General features: G+C 54.5%; 2 protein-coding genes across 6 annotated transcripts in view; one reads left to right on the top strand and one right to left on the bottom strand.

The window, feature by feature from the left end:
* Nucleotides 1–2,192, top strand: part of RASAL1 (RAS protein activator like 1) — a 47,874-nt gene extending 45,682 nt beyond the window's left edge. For all 5 annotated transcript variants that reach the window (XM_082641507.1, XM_082641506.1, XM_082641505.1 and 2 more), the window contains 2 exons: nt 822–898; nt 1,160–2,192. In XM_082641507.1, the coding sequence (XP_082497633.1) occupies nt 822–898; nt 1,160–1,266 (184 nt within the window). In that variant the 3' untranslated portion in view covers nt 1,267–2,192. The remainder of the gene's footprint in view (nt 1–821; nt 899–1,159) is intronic.
* Nucleotides 2,193–2,397: 205 nt separating this feature from the next.
* Nucleotides 2,398–18,837, bottom strand: part of DTX1 (deltex E3 ubiquitin ligase 1) — a 38,154-nt gene continuing 21,714 nt past the window's right edge. Inside the window, exons 4-10 of the mRNA XM_082639929.1 lie at nt 7,008–7,069; nt 6,521–6,682; nt 6,156–6,217; nt 5,389–5,547; nt 5,133–5,294; nt 4,953–5,042; nt 2,398–4,244 (exon numbers count right to left, since the gene is read on the bottom strand). Of these exons, the coding sequence (XP_082496055.1) occupies nt 4,020–4,244; nt 4,953–5,042; nt 5,133–5,294; nt 5,389–5,547; nt 6,156–6,217; nt 6,521–6,682; nt 7,008–7,069 (922 nt within the window). The 3' untranslated portion in view covers nt 2,398–4,019. The remainder of the gene's footprint in view (nt 4,245–4,952; nt 5,043–5,132; nt 5,295–5,388; nt 5,548–6,155; nt 6,218–6,520; nt 6,683–7,007; nt 7,070–18,837) is intronic.

Genomic DNA, 18,837 nt, shown 5'->3' with positions numbered 1-18,837 from the left:
CTAATGTGGAACTGGATCATGGGATCTTTTTTTTTTTTTTTTTTAAATTTTTAGTTTTTGGTCATGCTACGCAGCATGTGGGGTCTTAGTTCCCTGACCAGGGATCGAACCCGCACCCACTGCATTGGAAGCACAGAATCTTAACCACTGCACCGCCAGGGAAGTCCCATGGATCTTGGGATCTTTTGATACCCAGGACTCCAGAGACACAGGGCACAGAGCTTGGATGTGTCCCTCCACCTTGCTGGCTGGCCTCAGGACCACTGTCAATCCGTGTTGGAGATTTGTTCCAACTCATAGTGTGGGTTCTGAAGCTGGCCTGCCTGGGTTCAAATCCTGGACTGGCTACTCACTGGCTGTGTGATCTTGGGCGAGTTGCATACCTTCTCTATCTCAGTTTCCTCATCTGGAAAATAAGGGTACCAACTGTACATACCTCATGGGGTTGTCCTAAGGAACAAATGCGCTAATACAGGTAAAGCACTTTGTAGGTGCCTGGCCACATACTTAGCTTCAATAAAGGGTAACAATTACTATTATGCTGTGTGACCTTAGGTAAGTTACATTACTTCTTTGTGTCTCAGTGATCATCTGTATAACGGAGCTAACAGTAAGTACCTACATGTGTTTTGTGCTAATTAAATGAGTTTATACATGTAAAGGGCTTAGAATAGGATCTGACATGCTATAAATGTTTGCTGTGATGATGATGATGGTTTAGTGGGAACCTGTAATGTCTCCTTCAACCAGCAGAATCTCTGGGTTCGAGAGCAGCATTGGGACTCAGGAACCAGCTTGGTTTTCTCCTTCTTAACTTTCAGGATGAAATTCCTGGAGGATTCCACCCTGGATACGACTCCCGAGGCAGACAGAGAGAAGGGCTCCAGTGCCACGGAAGGTAAGGGGATGAGGAGGTCCCTTTTCTTTGCCGTCTCTGATACCTCCCACAACTTGCTCAGCACTCCGCCCTGTCCTCCCTTCCCACTCTCCTCTTTCCCGTCCACCAGCAGGCCAGAGGGCTGTGTGTATGTGGCCCTGGCACATTTTAGGATCTCAGGGCACCAGGCACATATGGAGCCTGAGGAAGCCACTGGATCTGAATTACAGCAGCCTTCCCTGGCCTCACTGAGCCCCTGTGGCCTCCTTTTCTTTCTCCCAGGGGCCTGTCCTGATGCCCTGGCTCAACAGAGAGAGGCAGCTGCCCGTCTGCTGGAGGTGCTCACAGACCTGGATCAAGCCCACGAGGAGTTCCAGCCTCAGGAGTAGCGGAAGGTGGCTCCAGGCCCCCTGAGGCCCTGAGGACACGCCAGAGCCAGCCTGAAAGCAGGCGGAAAGAGCCGGTGGGCCCTTCTCAGCGTCCCCTGGCCCAGGAGTCTCCTCGTGGCTGTCCGGTACCTCGTGGATGCTGTGGCTTGCAGGCTCCTGGAGATATCCTAATCCCATATGTCCTAAGCCCAGAACCCAGGCATGGAAACCCTTTGGCAGGGGACCATCCTTGCACTGAATGAGTCTTACCCTCAGGATTGAGGCACCCTGGAGTGGATGGAATAAGGAACCTGACCCACTTATCTCAGCCTGAGGTTTCTGCTTCACACGACTGGCCTCTACCCACACTGACATGGCCAGCCTGGCCCTGAGCTGCTGGATACAGCTGTACCTGAATCCCTGATGCCCATGTGGCCTTGTTGCCCCAGATAGGCACTAAACAGGCTCAGCCCTTCCTGTTTTCATGTCTGCCAATCCCTGTAGCCACATTGATCCTCCTGAACCCCGTCCTTGGCTGAGAATCCTAACCACAAGCCTCCAGAATCAGGTGCCCTCAGGAATAACTGAGGCTGAGAGCCCAGCGTGCGTGACTCAGACCCTTGGGAGACTTTGGACCAGGCTCTTTCCCTCTCTTTGAGCCTCAGTTTACCCTGTATAAAATGAGGAGGGAGCGAGTCTAGATGTGTGGTCTTCAAAATGGGTTCCATGGGGATAGCATGGGAGCCAGGGAGGGATTTCTCAGACTGTGGTTCAAAGCCCACCCTCAAGTTGTCTGCTAGAAATGCAGATTCCTGGGACCGTCCCCAGATCTCCTGAATCAGAATCTGAGGGAGCGTGAGGGCAGGAATCAGGGTTTGAAACAAGTTCCACAGGTGATGTGGATGCACATGAGATTTGAGGACCATGGGGCTGGGTGATTTTATATATTGAGGTGAGATTTTGTTTGAGAATTAATCACAGGAGGTAAAATGTTTGGGAACACCCAACTGGCAGAATTGGAAGGGCCTCCAAAGACTCATTTCCAGTTTTGTGTGACTAGAGGGTAGGACAGAAACCTAACCCTATCTGGCTGGGGGAGTGGGGTGTGGTGGCGGCGACATGGACCAGATGCAGTGCTATCCTGAGCGTGGCCGGAAGGGGTCGCCTGGAGCCGCGGCGTCCACCACAGCCTCCTAGCATCCTGGGATGTTGCAGAGACTGACAGGAGACTTGCTGCAGATCCCGGGTTACGTCCCTGTCTCTCCCTAGACAGAACCTGGTCCTCCGCCCTGAGGGCAGAGGCTGGGGCTCTGAGGTTCCAGCGAGCCGATCACGGCGTCTCCCGGCTCCTCCATACTTTCCAGGAGGCTCGCAGCTCCCAGCCCAAGTCCTCATTCCTGGTAATTGTACCAGGGAGCAGCTGTGTGCATTGCCGTGCCCGTGCTTGAGAGCAGAGCTTTCACCTGTGCCCTCTTGGGGACTAGGATTGGGAGGGTCCGCCTCTGCCACCATCACACTCCCTGCCTGTCCCAGGACAAGAGAAGTATGGGGACCCTCCATCTCCAGCTGCCCAAGGCTGACGGGGCAATGGTCCTGGGTCATCATTTTGTTGCAAGCTCCCCCATGAGATGGACCGAAAGCTCCCAGAAACAGAGCCACGCACACCCCTTCTTGACAGGAAAAGACCCAGCGGAGGAGGAGAAAGACAATTTATTTCTCCACCCACAGTGGGACTGGTAGATTTTCAAAAGAGCAATCACTGGCGTCCCTTTAAATCTTGGCTGACTTCCGCCGTGGCAGCCAATCAACAGAGGCAGAGCTGGTGCGTTGCCTGGGCAACAGGCCCCTGGTTGGCCGAGACCATCAGCCACCCCACTGCCCACTCCCTAGGAAAGGGAAATGGACTCTTTGCTGTCCGGTCTGCTTTTTAAACCTGCTGGCCTAAGCCAGGCCTCCTTGTCTCATTCCTGAAGCCAGATGCTCCAGCCTTTGGATCTTGACATTGGGAGCGATTTGGTGGAGAGGATGGGGTGGGGAGGAAAGGAAAACAGTGCCTTTATCAGGGACAGACGTAAGGCCTGGGGATGGCAGGGGAGAAGAAGGGGGTCAGGGTCCCAGAAGGATGAAGAGACACAAGCACAAAATAAGATTCTCCTCGTCTGTCTCCCTGGCCCGCCCCTTGGCAAAACTGCTGAATATTCTGGGAGCTTCCACCCTGTGGGCCCACAATTGCCCATTAGTGGGTAGCAGAGATGGGGGGAGGCTGAGGCTCCCAAGTGCCCCCTTTTCTCCCGGACCCTCACCAGGCCCCTAAGTGCTTGACCCGAGTCCTTTTGTTTGCAGACAAGCCTGTACAGATGCGATAGAGACACAGATGGGAATCCACATGGAGTATCATCACAGGGGTCTTTCTGTCTCTTCCCCCCCAGTCTGGGGGTAAGTAGAGGCACGTGGGTGTGCGTGCATGTGTTCAACAGGACACGTGTGTTTGCGTGAGGGGGTGGGGCTCTGTCTTTTTGGTAGGGAGGTTGCTGTGGTTTCCGGTACACCCTTGCGACCTTCTCAGGTAGCTATAGGGTCGAAGCCGGCTGGCCTGCCATCCTCCCATCATCCCAACAGCTACCAGCCAGATCCTGGGAACGCTTCTGGTTCCTCCTGCAGGCTCCTCCCCAGCCCTGAACCTGGGCCGCCAGGACACACCTGGCGGAGGGAGGCATGTGCTGCATGTGCTGGACCAGGGGCAAAGCAGGAGGAAAGGTGGGCAGCCTTGGGCCTCAGGCCTTGGCCACAGCCTCGGACACACCCTGGGCTGTGAGCTCTGCCAGCACGTTGTCTAGGTAGCTAGCGTCCGGGTAGCCGTGGCCCGTGAGGTTGGATCCAAACTCGGTCTTGTGGTGGATCTCGTTCCACACCACGGTGTCCGACTCGCCCGTGGTGTTGGATGTGCCGATGGTGAAGATAAGTCTCCGCTCCCAGGCGGTGATGAGCAGCCTCAGCACCTAGAGGGCGGGGCAGGCGAGGGTCACAGCCAGCCCCACCCACAGCTTGAGTCCCTCCCTGACCACACTGTGGCTCCCCTGCAGGATTCCCTGTGGCTGCCCAGCTTGGCCACTTCCTTCCCTAGACTGACTCCCACTCTGAGCTCCCCAGTAAAAGCACTTTCCATGTTATCAGCCTGTTTCTTTGGGGTGAAGGGTCTCAAACTGATGGCCCTCAGCTGTGTTTGGTTTGGACCTCATGCTGTATCAAACAGCCACTTTGTGACTTCGTTGGCAATATTCAAAAACCTGGGGATTTCACATGAAAATCAGAATTTCTGGCTTCTCTTGAAAAACAAAAAGTAAAAGCAGACAGTCTCTAGCATGGCAGTGAAGAACCTAGACTGCTTGGGTTCCAATCCAGGCTCCACTGTTTACTAGCTGTGTGACCTTGGGCAAGTTACTTGCCCTCTCTGAGGCTTCGTTTCTTTATCTCTAAAACGAGGTCAAGATCTTGACTTCTGCAGGCTGGTGAATGAGATGAGGTGTGTGAGGCGACTGGCAGGGCTAGACACACACACACACACACACACACACACACACACACACACACTGGGTGGTTATGGTCAGTGCTGGTGCAGGGACTGGGGAGAACGGGGACCACAGGTCCAGCTGATGGCGGCTGGGGGCCCAGCCTGCTCCCACACCCCCCGCCCTCACGGCACCCACCTTCCGGCCCTTCTCGTTGTTGGGCAGATAGCAGTGGCGTGGGAAGCCTCTTGCAGTGAACTTCTTGCCTGGGTTGGGGTGCTCGGGGCCCTGTGGGAGAGGCAGCAGGGGCTTGAAACACAGACAGCGGCGGTGGCGGTGGCCTCGGGAGGGCTCAAAGCCAGGGGCCTGGGGGCTCACCTGGATGCCTGTGGGGATGTCGTAGACGATGCGGATGGTCTGGGTGTCAGCGAAGCCGGGCAGCGAGTGGGGGATGAGGTGAAACTCCATCTTCCCGGGTGGCTGAGTGCCCGTCTTCTCCCCGTAGATGGCCTTGCAGGTGGGGCACTGCAGGCTGCCATCCTGGGGTGGGGGAGAGTGGCCGTGAGGTCCCCAGGTGTCCTGGCCCCGCCCGGCCCCCCTGCCTACCCCCCACCCACTGCCCCACCCAGCCTACCTTGTTGCCATTGGAGTACATGGCCACGAGGCACAGCAGGTGGTACATGTGGCCACAGCGGCCCAGGCGGCCCACGAGCTCAGGTCGCACGCCCTTGTGCCGTAGCACGCCCTCGTAGCCAGAGGCCGTGACCAGCCGCTCCATGCAGATGGTACAGTCCTGGGGGAGGGAGCACAGACGGGGAGACTGAGGACTGGGGAGGGCGGGACACCCCTCCGCAGTCAGCGCTGCTCCTGGGCAGGGGCCAGACCCCCTATCCCCCAAGGGCAAGAGACCGCCCCCTCTCTGGTCCCCATCTATCAAAAGGAGAGGACACCCCCAGGTACTGAATTCAGATACATGCAGAGGAAGAGATGGCTTGCTCACACCCCCCTCCAGACGGATTAAAGGCTTAACTATCAAAAGCAAAACTTAAACACGTTTGGTGGAAAATATGGGTAAAAATAAGCTGCAAACGGGAGGGGCCGCTGCGGTGAGAGGACTGCACGCCGAGGAGAGGAGTGGCCCCCGCTCACTGCGGCTGGAGAGGACCCACGCGCAGCAACGAAGACCCAACGCAGCCAAAAAAAAAAAAAAAAAGGCTGTGAAAACTAAGATTGATCAATGTGATTCTGTTAAACGCAGCATTCCTGTTCATCAAAAGACGCTGTAAAGAAAGTGAGAAGGCAAACCCACAAACCGGGAGAAGAGACTGTAACACCTAGAACCAAGTGGGGAGGTGAGGCTGCCTGACCTCCTCCGCACAGGTACCTCCCCTAGGGGCTCACCTCATCAGGTGGGTTCTTCACCTTCTGCATGTACCTTCGAACCACATCCTCAGGGTTCTTACCTGCAAGGACAGAGTGGGGGTGGGCTTGAGGGTACCCAGAGTCTAGTCCTGAGGGCTTGGCTGAGGACAGGGTCACGGGTCATAGGGGTGGGGTCAGAAGCTGTAAGGGTTGGCAGGAGTCACATGTCAAGGGTTGCCTGAGGTTTGATGTAATCGGAGTTGGTGGCGAATGGGGTCAGGGAACCAGAACTGAGATGGGGTCACAAGTCTTTAGACCAAATTGGAGTTGAAGAGCCAAAGGGGTTGCGGTCAAAGGTTAGCGGGGTCAAGTTCAGGGGTCAGGATCGGGCGCGGGAGGCATACTCTTCTTGAGGTGCTTCTTCTTGGTCTTGCGGCACACCCCGGGCACGCCGGGCACGGGCTTGACGTCGCTCTTGCTCACGGGCGGTGGGTGCAGGATGGGCTTGGGCGCCCGCGTCAGGCACACGGGCAGCCCCGCAGCGCAGAGCAGGATCCCCGTCATCCCTGGGGGGCGGTGGCGACAGTCAGGGGGCGGGATGCTCATCCAGGCCCCGCCCGCCCTGCTCTCCCAACATCGCGTGGACCCATGGGGTCTCTCCCCAGAGTCCGCCCACCTGGTAAGCCCAGGAATCCTCAGATGGGTGGGTGGGGTGCCCGATGGGCCCCGCCCACTTAGCGCCCACCCAAGGTTGAAGCCAAGTGGAGTCCCTTCTGCTGGCCCCATGGACCCCAGTGTTATGGCCCAAAGGCAGGGGGTGTGTCCTCTTGGCCACGCCCTCCAAGGGGGCGGAGCCAAGGGGCCGAAGCCAAGGGGCCGGACTGGACTCACCTGCCAGGGCCGGGTGGACCGGCCCCGTACCATTCAAGTTCTTCACCGGGAGCGCAGGGACCCTGAGGGGAGAAGAGAAGAGGCTGCAGCACCCCCACACCAGAAGATCAGGGGGCTCTGCTTTGCCTTCTGGCTCTGGCTCGTGGCCACACTCTGACCTGTTTGTGCCTGTCCCAGTTATCTAGAACGACCACCAGGGAACTCCATTCCTACTCCGACATCCTTCTATTATGGGGTGTGGTGTAACCAGGACCTCCGCCCCTGTGACAATGGAATGAACCCCTAGACTTAGTACTGACCCTCCCCTACTCCACAGCTGGCCTCCTCCCTGGTGAGAGCACTTGGCTCCCAACTGCTCCCTTTCATTGGCCACTGTGCCTGAAACCCAACTATTTGTGATTTAGCCATTCTAGCTGCTCTCAAACTTTGCTATATGGAGCACTGATCCCCATAAAAGGTTCTGGGAAAGGAGGATTTAGGGATCAGTTAGGAAACACTTCACTGTCTCCCACTTGGAAATTCACAACACATATGGGCATATTCAAGGCTCTGATAAGTCCTGCATAAGGATATATGGTTAGCAATGGTAAATCCAGGTTTCCCAAAGACATTTGATGATGAACATTTCCCCCCTCTGGAATATTTACTGATGTCAGTTCCTGTGACTAAGGCACTGTCACCTCTTCAAATGAAGAGGCCCTAGGAAAATGTAGCCTGCTTCCCCTCTTTGCCCCTCCCTCCAAAGAGGACTGGCTTTTGGAATCATCCAGAGCTCCTTGCATCTTTCTGCTCCACCGTTAAGCAGCTTGTTGGCACGTGACACATCATCACACCTCTCATAAACCTGTTTCCCCATCAGTAAAATGGGGATAATATGGCACCTTCCTTAAGTTTGCTGTGAAGAGTCAGTGAAATTCTACATGTCAAGGACTGAGCACAATTCCTGGTACCTAACAAAGACTCTTATAGCTTTAACCGTCATTACCACCATCATCACCATCGCTGTGTAATCCTGGCTAATTTCACCTCTCTTGCACCTGAACCCAGTAAGTTACGGTGTAACTTCTCTCCATCTTGGATAGGAAACCATGAAAGTATTGCAGTGATAAGCTGGGGAGAGTCACTTAAACTCTGTGATCCTCTGTTTTCTTATCTGTAAAATGGGGATGACAATAATACCTCACCTATAAAGTTGTCGGGAGGGCTGAAGGAGAAATCTTGTTGTGATCTGTACAGTGTGCCCGCCTGAGTCTAGACTTCAGGGCTTAGTTTTGTGGATGAACTGGTATCTTCCTGTTGATGGGCACGGAAGCCTGGATGGGTAACTTTTGATGAAGAGAAGGAGTGTAATAAAAGCCACGGGGCAGCCTGAGGGGCTTGGGGATGTGCCAGGAGGAAGTGCAGGAAGGGATGCGGGCAGTGACAGCTGGGGAAGGAGCTGCTGCAGCTCCTTCCCCATTTGCCTGCCTGCTCAGGTCTGAGCCTGGCCAGTGCTACCTGGACACCTGCCCCAGCAGGTCCAGTCGGCACCAGGAAGCTGGCTGGAAAGTGTCTTTAAGCAAATGGTACGTTTGGCAGGTTTTCATGCTGCTGCAGTGGGTCCAGAAACACACACACATAACCTTGGGGAACATGGGCTATATATACACGCACAGGTACACTTGGAGAACACGCCAAATGCACAAGGACACACACACACACACAGAGACAGAGAACGCTGCTCAAACAGGCACACACTCCTGAAAACATGCCCCCCACGCATGTACACACATGCTCCAGGGAACACACGACAGATACACACACACACAGGCATGCACACACAATCCAGGAAGCCCCCTCCCTGTACATAGATACAGACACAGGCACACATATACTTCGGGAGCGTGCCACACACGCTTGCATGCAAACACACACACACCAGGCAATACACACCATGCACGCATACATACAAAGGTACACAGAGACACACCTCAGGGAACACACCCCATGAACACACACAGGTTCAGACAGATACACACACCTCTGCATGGAGAACACCATACAAACGTACACACACACTCCAGGGAACAGCACACAGAGATACCACGTGCACACACCATGAGGACACTGAACTGGACAGGAGAAGCCAGCTCGTGCCACAGCTGCCCCTCCCCCAAATTCAGGGTAAAGGCACCTTGGTCCTCACAAGCACCCAACAGTCTGCAGCCTGCAAAGGGACCCTGCCACCTGCACGTGGGGACACACAGACACCATGACCCATGCTCCCCAACACTGACAGGTAGACACTTGGCTGGGGGACTTACACTTTACACACACAGTAACACACACGCATGCGCTGCACACAGCCGTCCGCTCTGTGGCTGCCCAGCGGCACGGGCTTACACCTGGTCGGCCAGGGCACTCCTCCCAGACCCCTCTGACTGGGGGTGGCAGCATCTGGAGCAGACATCGGGGTCACCAAACACTCTGGTGACCCAGAGTTGCTGAACACAGCTCCTGAGGGAGGTGCAGCGGAGGGTGGGTACCCCTGGGGGCCCCCGGAGGCTGGACAGCTGAGGTGTGGGAGGGGGGAAAGATGCTGTGCCTCAGTTTCCCCATCTGTAATGGGGATAGAGTCTTGTGAAGGTTCAATGAGTTAAAACACATAAAGTTCATAGTTTGGTGCAGGGGTGAGAGTGGAGGTGTCCTAATTTTCTCCTTCAGCAGCCTGCTGGGGCCCAAGGGACGGGGGCTGAGTGCCCACCTGCCCCTTCCCAGGGCCTGTCATAATCCTCCAGGACCTTCCTTGCAGGGGTGTTACCACCCTAATCTCATCCCTCCCCATCCTCTTACAGGAAAGCATGGAGGCACCTCCAGCTTCTCCTCTTCCTGAACTGTCCTTCAAAACACTTCTAGTGTATTATTATTATTATTATTATTATTATTTTAACTAATTTATTTATTTTTGGCTGTGTTGGGTCTTCGTTTCTGTGCGAGGGCTTTCTCTAGTTGTGGCAAGTGGGGGCCACTCTTCATCGCGGTGCGCGGGCCTCTCACTGTCGCAGCCTGTCTTGTTGTGGAGCACAGGCTCCAGACACGCAGGCTCAGTAGTTGTGGCTCACGGGCCCAATTGCTCTGTGGCACGTGGGATCTTCCCAGACCAGGGCTTGAACCCGTGTCCCCTGCATTGGCAGGCAGACTCTCAACCACTGTGCCACCAGGGAAGCCCTTCTAGTGTATTATTATTATGATTAGGCATGCAGGATCTTAGTTCCCCCACCAGGGTTTGAACCCATGCCCCCTGTGGTGGAAATGCATAGTCCTAACCACTGGACCACCAGGGAAGTCCCTAAAACACTTCTAGTGTAGACACACTGTTAAGGCCCTCTACGTATCCAGGTCTTCCCATCCCCTTCCTTCCTTCCTTCCTGTCTATCTCATGAGAAAACATCCTTCCTTCTCTCCAGGGCTATCTGTAAAATGGTGGAAAGAAAAGTATTTGGCACGAGTACCACCACTTCTTGTCTCCTACCTGTGGCAGACATCACTAATCCATCACAGCACTTTCTCAAGCCAAGCAGAATCATCAGCACAGCTCTCCAGGCAGCCTCTACCAATCAGCAAGAACAGTTGGCTACCCCAGGTCTATATAATGCCCAAAGTCTGGTCCAGCTCATGACGCTAGTCTTGCTGAGCCTTTGGCCAGGGAGTTAGGCAGGAGGGACCCCAGAAAGGGAATATTTTAGATCTTAGCAGCCCTTCAATCTCTGGTACGCTTTAAAAACCACGGAGCCGTGGGTTACAAAAGTCAGTCTTGCTCCTGGGAGGAGGGTTGTGAGTGGAGCGTGATGGTGGGGCTGTTTTTTATTTACCCGTCGGCAAGCTGGGGGACAGTCCCCAGGTGGCCCCCAGCCTCTCTCAATCTGCGGGCCCCCTGCGAGAACCCAGGGTAGCTGGGTTCCCACGATGCCAGAGCGTGGGAGCCACCCAGGCCCCTTTTTGATGTGGGATGCGCTGTTTCCTCCGAGTCAGTGAGAACATCCTCCTGCCCTGGACAGGAGACTGCTGCCCACAGGCCTCCCGGAAGGGGGGTCGGCCTTCACTCTCTGCTCCGCCCTCGTGGGGCCCTGCCTGGCAAAGGGTCAGAGGAATCCTTCAGGCCTTGAAATCTGCTCTAACCAGAAGCCAGCCCTGGCTGCCCCAGGGCAGGGATGGGTCCCGCTGCCTTGCCCACCCCTGCATCAGATCCTGTTCCTGCGCTGCCCTCAATCCCCTGTGGCTCTTACCTTGCTTAGAGTAAAATCCAACCTCTTTACCATACGCAGTATAGCCAGTACCTACCCCTTGAACTCTGTTTCTCCTATGCTCACCCCTCACCCACTCCACCCCAGCCTCCCTGGTCTCCCTGCCATTCTGCAAACATACCAGGAATCTCCTCACCCCAGGGCCTTTGCACTTGCTGATTCCTCTCTCAGAATGCTCTTCCCCAGATTATCCTCATGCTCTGCGCCCTCACTTCACACAGGTTTCTGCTCAAATGTCACCCTATCAGGGATCTTCCCTTCCACTTTGTTCTAGAGAAGCCCTCTGCCTTTGCCCTTACTTTACTTACTGTTTTTTGTCATTGCATTAATCACAGCCTGATATTAGAAAGTCTTCAGCATGACCAGGCCCTCCCTGCCTCTGTGACCTCATCTCCTACCCCCGCCATCTCTCTACTCCACACACCTCTGCTCTAAAATGCTGAGCCCTTTCAAGGCCTTTGCGCTTGCTGTGCCCTCCGCCTGAAGGCTTTTCCCGCAGATGCTGAGTGGCTCCCTTAGGTCTGCTTCAGCGCTGCCTCGGTAGAGAGACCTTCCTCACCACCCGCCATCACCGCGAGTACATGGCACATAGTAGATTGTCAAGAAACACTTGTTGCATGAAGGAAGGAAGGAAGACTGGATTTTGCGGGGATGTTCCAAGCCGATGACTCACGCTCACGTGCTCGGGCACAGTCTCCCCGTACATTTTTTGCACACGTTGGAAGTGAGCCTTGAAGCAGCTGCCCCAGAGAAGCCCCTCTGTAGCCTTTAGGCCCTCGGAGACTCTGTGCCAACTTTCATTCTAAAGTGAGCACACTAAGTGGGCATCCGTGGGAACAGCACGAGCAAAGCTTCTCTAAGAAGTTCCCAGAAATGCTCCCCATCCAACTCAAGGCAGAGATTCCATGGTAAGGTTTGGGGGAACCCAGACATTTCCTGGAAACTGTCTCAGTGAACATGCCACACAGAGATGGGCCAGGGGTCAATAATTCCAAGAGCTTGCTATGTCCCAGACTCTGTTGTAGACCTTCCCTCCCTCATCTAATTGTTCCAATAAGTCTGTGGTATCCCATTCTACAGAGGGGGAAACTGAGGCCCAGAGAGATGAAGTAACTTGCCAGTAAGTGGTAGAGCCCAAGTGTCAGCCCAGGATGTCAGACTCCAGAGTCTGTTTTCTCAGCCATGTGACACGAAACCAAGTTCTCTCACCCTGGCTCAGAGACTGAGGCAGGAGGCTGTTATCTGAGGAAAAAATCTCCCCAGGACGAGTCTGGGAAAGAGGATTAGGGTGTTTGGCTTCCCTCTCTTTCCTTTGCCACAGAAGAGCAACAGACATGCCTCGTACCTGCCCTGGCTGGGAGGCAATGTTCAAAGGCAGGATGAGATAACTTGGGGAGATTTTCCTAGTTGCTGTTCCTCACACTGTTCCCTGCCCTTTCCTGTCTGCGTACCTTTGTCACACTGTTTCCCCTGTCTGTCCATACTGTCTATTCCCAATTCACATCTTCCCTTTGAAGACAGATTCAATGGTTACTGTCTTCATGAGGCTTTTTCTGATGGACCTCAAGCAAATACATAACCACGCCTTCTTTGAATTCCCAGGGGACTGTGTTTATCTTTTGTTTTTTTGAGGACACATTTCCTGTCTTGCCTCCTAGTTGTGGGGTTCCACTCTTATCTCTTCCACCAGACTGTGAGCTTCTGACCCAGTCCTGTGACCCCAGGATTGAGGATGAAACTCGGTGCAAATGGGTACTCAGTAAGCACTGAGTGGAGGAGTTGAGCCAATTAAGGAATCGGTCTACTAGTTCTCTGGTCTCTTCAGAGGGGTGCCTGGTGTCCTTAGAAACAGTAGTTCTTAAAAATAGAACTACCATATGACCCAGCAATCCCACTACTGGGCGTATATCCAGAGAAAACCGTAATTCAAAAAACCAAGAGAAGCCACTGCAATGAGAAGCCCACGCACCGCAACGAAGAGTAGCCCCCGCTCGCCACAACTAGAGAAAGCCCGCACGCAGCAACGAAGACCCAATGCAGCCAAAAATAAATAAATAAATTTATTTTTTAAAAAAACACATGCACCCCAATGTTCATTGCAGCACTGTTTACAATAGCCAGGACATGGAAGCAACCTAAAGGTCCATCAACAGAGGAATGGATAAAGAAGATGTGGTACATATATACAATGGACTATTACTCAGCCATAAAAAGGAATGAAATTGGGTCATTTGTAGAGATGTGGATGGACCTAGAAAGCGTCATACAGAGTGAAGTAAGCCAGAAAGAGAAAAGCAAATATCGTATAATAATGCATAAATGTGGAATCTAGAAAAATGGTATAGATGATCTTATTCGCAAAGCAGAAATAGAGACTCAGATGTAGAGAACAAATGTATGGATACCGAGGGGGAAAGGGGTGGGGTGGGAGGAATTGGGAGACTGGGATTGACACATATACATTATTGATACTACTTATAAAAGAGACAACTGATGGGAACATACTGTATAGAACTACCTAATGCACTGTGGTACATAAATGGGAGGGAAGTCCAAAAGCGAGGGGATATCTGTATGTGTATGGCTGATTCATTTTGTTGTGCAGTGGAGGCTAACACAACATTGTAAAGCAACCATACTCCAATAAAAATCAATTAAAAAAAAGAAAAAAGGAAAAGAAAAAGAAACAGTAGTTCTAACACCAAATGTGCCCCCAGAGACAAGGCTGGAGCAGGGATGGCAGATACATGACATGGGTACCATTACTGCCTATCTAGCACCCATGGTAGGCATCACCAATCAATCCTAGCACTCCTTTCCACTAAGCTAAAATGCAACTTCAGAATCCTTGTCAAGAGTGCTCCAGGAAGTCATTTCCATTCAAGCAGAGCCAGCACATGAACTGAAATCTGTTTGTCATTTATCTTGCAAATGATCGGAATGAGGCCCAGAGAGGGGAAGTGGCTTCACGATGGTCAACCAGCTGGTTAGTGGTCCTGGAGTTTCTGAGTCAGAGGCCAGAGCTGAGCCCACCAGGCGGATCTGTGGGGTCACCTGGAGTTGAGCCAGCCTTCTGAGCCCTCTGTGCCCTAGAGGTGGGCCAAAGCCTTTGACCTGGACCCTGGAGCTGGCTCAGGTTTGGGAGGCCTGCACTGAGGGCTTCATGAGTGGATACATTTGCCTGCTCTGGCCACTCCTCTCTGTCCCAAGCAACAAGGGGGCTCAGGACCCCAGAACCGCAGGAAGTCGCAACCTAGGCTGGCCTCCCTGTCCTCTCCCTCTCCTCCATGCCCCTGGCAGGCCCCAGGCATGTCACATTCTCTGATGGTGGTTTCAGGTCCTCTGATTGGCCTCAGATGCTCTCCAGACACCTGGCACTTACCCCATGGCCCCTTGGGGAGCCTCTGGAGGCTCAGGCCTCAGTCATTTGGGTCCAAGTGGGTGAGGACGGGGCAGAAGTGAGAGTGCCATGTCATGGGGAGAAGGAAGTTGAATAGCGCATGGGCCCCCCCCCCCGTTCCTTGGGCCTGCTCCTGTCACCTGCCTCCATTCAGTGCCCACTCGTCCTGTACCTGAACCCCTGACCCCCGCAGTCCGGGGTCAGCCAGGCCTGCACCCCCAACCCCTCTGCAGAGTCTGAGGGCTAAGAACATCACGGCAAGCTCCTGGGAGACAGGGTGCCCCATGGGTCCAGCAAAAGCCACAAACCATCAACGGCTGCCGCGGCCTGGCTCGCTTCCCCTTTCCTCGCTCCAGCCATCCCACCCCCACCACCTGCCTGAACAAGCTGCCGAGCGTCTATGGGCCTCAGTTTCCCCTCTGTCAAACGGGACCTCTCACCCCTGACCCCGTCCACTCCTAGGGGTTCAACAGTACTAAAGTCCCCTTAGAGCGATATTTTGAGAGGTGGCTGTCATTTAGGGCCCAGGTTTATCCAGAGGCCTGGGGGGCTCCATGTCACCCTCCCCCACCCTCCTGGTCTCCCTGCTCCTCGGCGCGGGGTGGAGCCCAGGCAAGGGAAGGGAGGGGAGGGGAGGGCTGTCGGTTGGTTCCCACGGCCGGCCCGGGGCAGACGCGTAGACAGGAGTGTGTGGTTTGGCCTCCCAGGGAGCAGGGCAGGAAGTGCTTCAGGTCTGGGGGGCTGGGGGATGGGGCAGTTTGGTTTGACCTTGCGGTGAGGCGCTGGGGGAGCCCAGCGAGAGGAGAGGCAGGGTGACAGCCAAGGCACTCCAGCCAGGACAGGAAAAGGGGGAGGGTGGGCAGGCCAGGGGCCCCCTGAGGACATGGTGAGGGTGAGACTTTTCATGTTGTGCCTTTCGGGACTTTGTTACTTTTGAAGCATTTAAAAGTAATACCCAGGAAAGAGCCGGAGAAACAAAATGTGGATTCTTTAGAACATAAATGTAAAATCACTGCAGGAAATAAAAAGAAGAAGGAAAACACCCAAACACACCCACCACATCAAAGCCCACTTCCCCACCTATTCTCCATATCCAGATTGAACCTGTGACAACAGAGTCATATCAGTCTGGCTCCAGCTCCCAACCCCACTGGCTACCATCCCATGCAGAGTAAAAGCTGAAGTCCTCAGCACAGCCTTCGGGGCCCTGCAGGACTGGCCCCATTTCATCTTTGACCTCTTCTCCCACCCCACATCCCCTGTAGCCTCTCCAGCCACACTGGCCTCCTCGAACATACCAGGCCTGCTCCTGCCTCAGGGCCTTTGCACAAGCTGTTCCCTCTGTCTGCAATGCTTTCCCCCCAGTTCTCTGTGTGGCTTGCTTCTCAACCTCCTTCAATCCTTTCTCAAATGTTATATTCTCACTGAGGCCTTTTCTGACCTCTTTGTTTACAATTACATCCCTCCCACCACCCCTTACACCCCTTCCTTTCTTTATTTTACCTCTGTAATCATTAGTACTCTCTACCATATTCTAGAATTTATTTATTTTGTTTATTGTTTGTCTCTCACTAGAATGTGAGCTCCAGGAGGGCAGGGATTGTCTGTTTTGCTCATGGTTGTATCTCCAGGGCTCCAAGCAGTGGCACTGATTAGGTTGGCAACATTGCAGTCTGATAGGGATGTACGGGCAGGGGCAGGGGTAAGCCCCCCCTCCCACTGCTAGGGGCAGATTTGAAAATGCAGGCACTCTGATATCTGCCCCCATGTTGGTCTTTGTTGCCAGCCCCACTTCATAGGTGCAAAAACAGGACCAGAGAGGGCAATGAGCTCCACTGGGGTCACACAGTGAGAGGAGACACAGAAGCTGGGCCCACACTCAGCCTCTATGGGTCCATCTACTCCCTGGACTCCACAACACCTTGTGGAATCAGGGCCAGGTCTCTGGGACCCTGGCTGGAAACTTGGAGTGGGCAGACAGGGGGGTGGGGTACCCCAGTACCGTGGCCGACTGGGGTTTTTGAATCAGAGTCCTAATCGCGTGACCTTGATCAAGTGCCAGCCTTTCAGAGCCTCCGTTTCCTCATCTGAAAAATGGGGATGATAGGACCTGCCACCTTGGGTTTCTGTGTGCATCAAGAGAGGCGATGCATGTCAAAGCCGTGAGATGGAGCCTGGGACATACTGAGCGCTCAGTAAATGGAAACAGGCCTGCAGCTGTCCTCCTCCCTCTCCCTTCCACCACGTGGGCTGGAAACTCTGAGTCTGTCCCACAGCTGTGTTCCAAAGTGCTGGATGCTGCCCTCTCAGGTGACAGGGCGGATCTTTCCCACCCCTCTGTGTCTGTCCCCCAGGCCCCGGCTGCCAGCTGGCTTCCCGCCCCATCACAGGGGGAGTGGAAAAAAACCCTGGCCAGGGGGACACTCTGGCCCACTGGCTGTGTGGCCTGGGGGCAAGTCAGTGCCCCTCTCTGGACCTCTGTCCTGAGATGAGGATGGGGGGTGAGAAGAATGACAAAGAATGATGTCAGAGTTCACCCCTCCCTTGCACACGGATCACGTGCGGTGATTTGAAATGCATTTGCACGCGCATCAGCTCTGCTAAGCCAGCACGCGTGGATTGGGGCGATTTTAGCTCCGTTTGGCAGATGGGGAAACTGAGGCCAGGGAGGGGAAGCCATGCACCTCTCTCGGCAGGAGAGAGGGAGGGTGGAGAGAAGGGAGCAGGGGAGGGAGAGAGCTGATGAGAGGGAAAGAAAGAGGCAGGAGAGAAGGAACAAGAGACAGACAGACAGACAGAGACGGGGGGAGACACAGTCACAGGGAGAAAGAGAGAGACTGAAAGGGAGGCTGAGACTCAGAAAGCTGTAACAGGAAAGTCACAGACACACTGCTGTGGCTTGAATTGTGTTCACCCCAGAACTCACGTGTTGAAGTCCTAACGCCCCCCCAAACCCCCAGACACTTTGGAGACAGGATCTCTGAAGAGGTGATCAAGTTATGAACAAGGTCATTAGGCTGGGCCCTAATCAATATGGCTGGTGTCCTTATAAAGAGGAAATTTGGACACAGAGGTACAGAGGGTAGATGATATGAAGACACAGGGAGAAGGTCCCCATCTGTAAGCCGAAGGAGAGAGGCCTCACAGGAAACCCACCCTACTGACACCTTGATCTCAGACCTCCAGCCCCCAGAGTGCGAGACAATACATTTCTGTTGTTTGGGCCCCCCAGTCTGTGGCACTTTGTTATAGCAGCCCAGGCACAATGACAGACATAAACACAGAGGCAGAGAGACCGTGAGAAGGGCCATGAGGGGCTCTATGGGGTTTGGGGATCAGGGTGGAGGTGGGGGGCCTGGCTGCCTAGCTCCTCACAGACCCCATCCCTTTCCCATCATAGGCTGCGCCAGGGCCTCAGTTGCCTTGGCAACGGGAAGCTTCAGTCTGGAGGAACCAGGGTCTGCCATCCCCATGCCTCCTTCCTCCCACTCCCCTCACTCAGCAGGAGACTCCACGTGTCCTGTGCCTACCCCCCCCAACTCTGAACCAGGGGTATTTTTAGCTGGAGTTCCTTGGAGATGAGGGTTGGGGGGCCTCCACCCAGGCTTGTCTGGCTGTGGGGGGTCTGTTAGAGGGGGAGGGGTGAGACTGGGCAGGGTCTTCATGGCCAGGGAGGGACGAGGGAGCCCCATCAGTCCCCCATGTCCCCTTTCCAGGCCAATGTCTGGTTTCAGAGAGGGTCAGAAAGAGCTCCCAGGAAGAGGAGGGGGAGCGATACAGACTGGGTAGGGGGCACATGGCTGGGGAGAGCAGGGTGCTGGCAGGTCACAGGAGGACACGTTTAATGATCAGCACCCCCATGGAGAAATCTGTCTTCTCTCCAGAGCCCTCCTGAGCTCAAGCACACTCTATAGCTCCCTACTGCTGGCAGCACCGAGCCCAGGCCCCACCTCAGGCCCTGCAATCTGGCTCTGTACTCCCAACATGGAAAAAATCTCAGCCCCTGCCGTTCCATCTCCATCCCTGCATAGTCTCCAGAACCTGCTGGATTCATTCTCACCCCCACCCCTTTGCACTTGCACTGCCCCTGCCTGGGATGCCCTCTTCGGTTCTCTCTGGCACCTCACACTCCAGGCCTCCCCACACC

Source organism: Mesoplodon mirus (assembly GCF_964341445.2).
Source record: "Mesoplodon mirus genome assembly, chromosome: 13".
NCBI classification, from domain to species: domain Eukaryota; kingdom Metazoa; phylum Chordata; class Mammalia; order Artiodactyla; family Ziphiidae; genus Mesoplodon; species Mesoplodon mirus.
The sequence above is the reverse complement of the archived record's forward strand: the minus strand, read 5'-3'. Positions and strand labels throughout refer to the sequence as shown.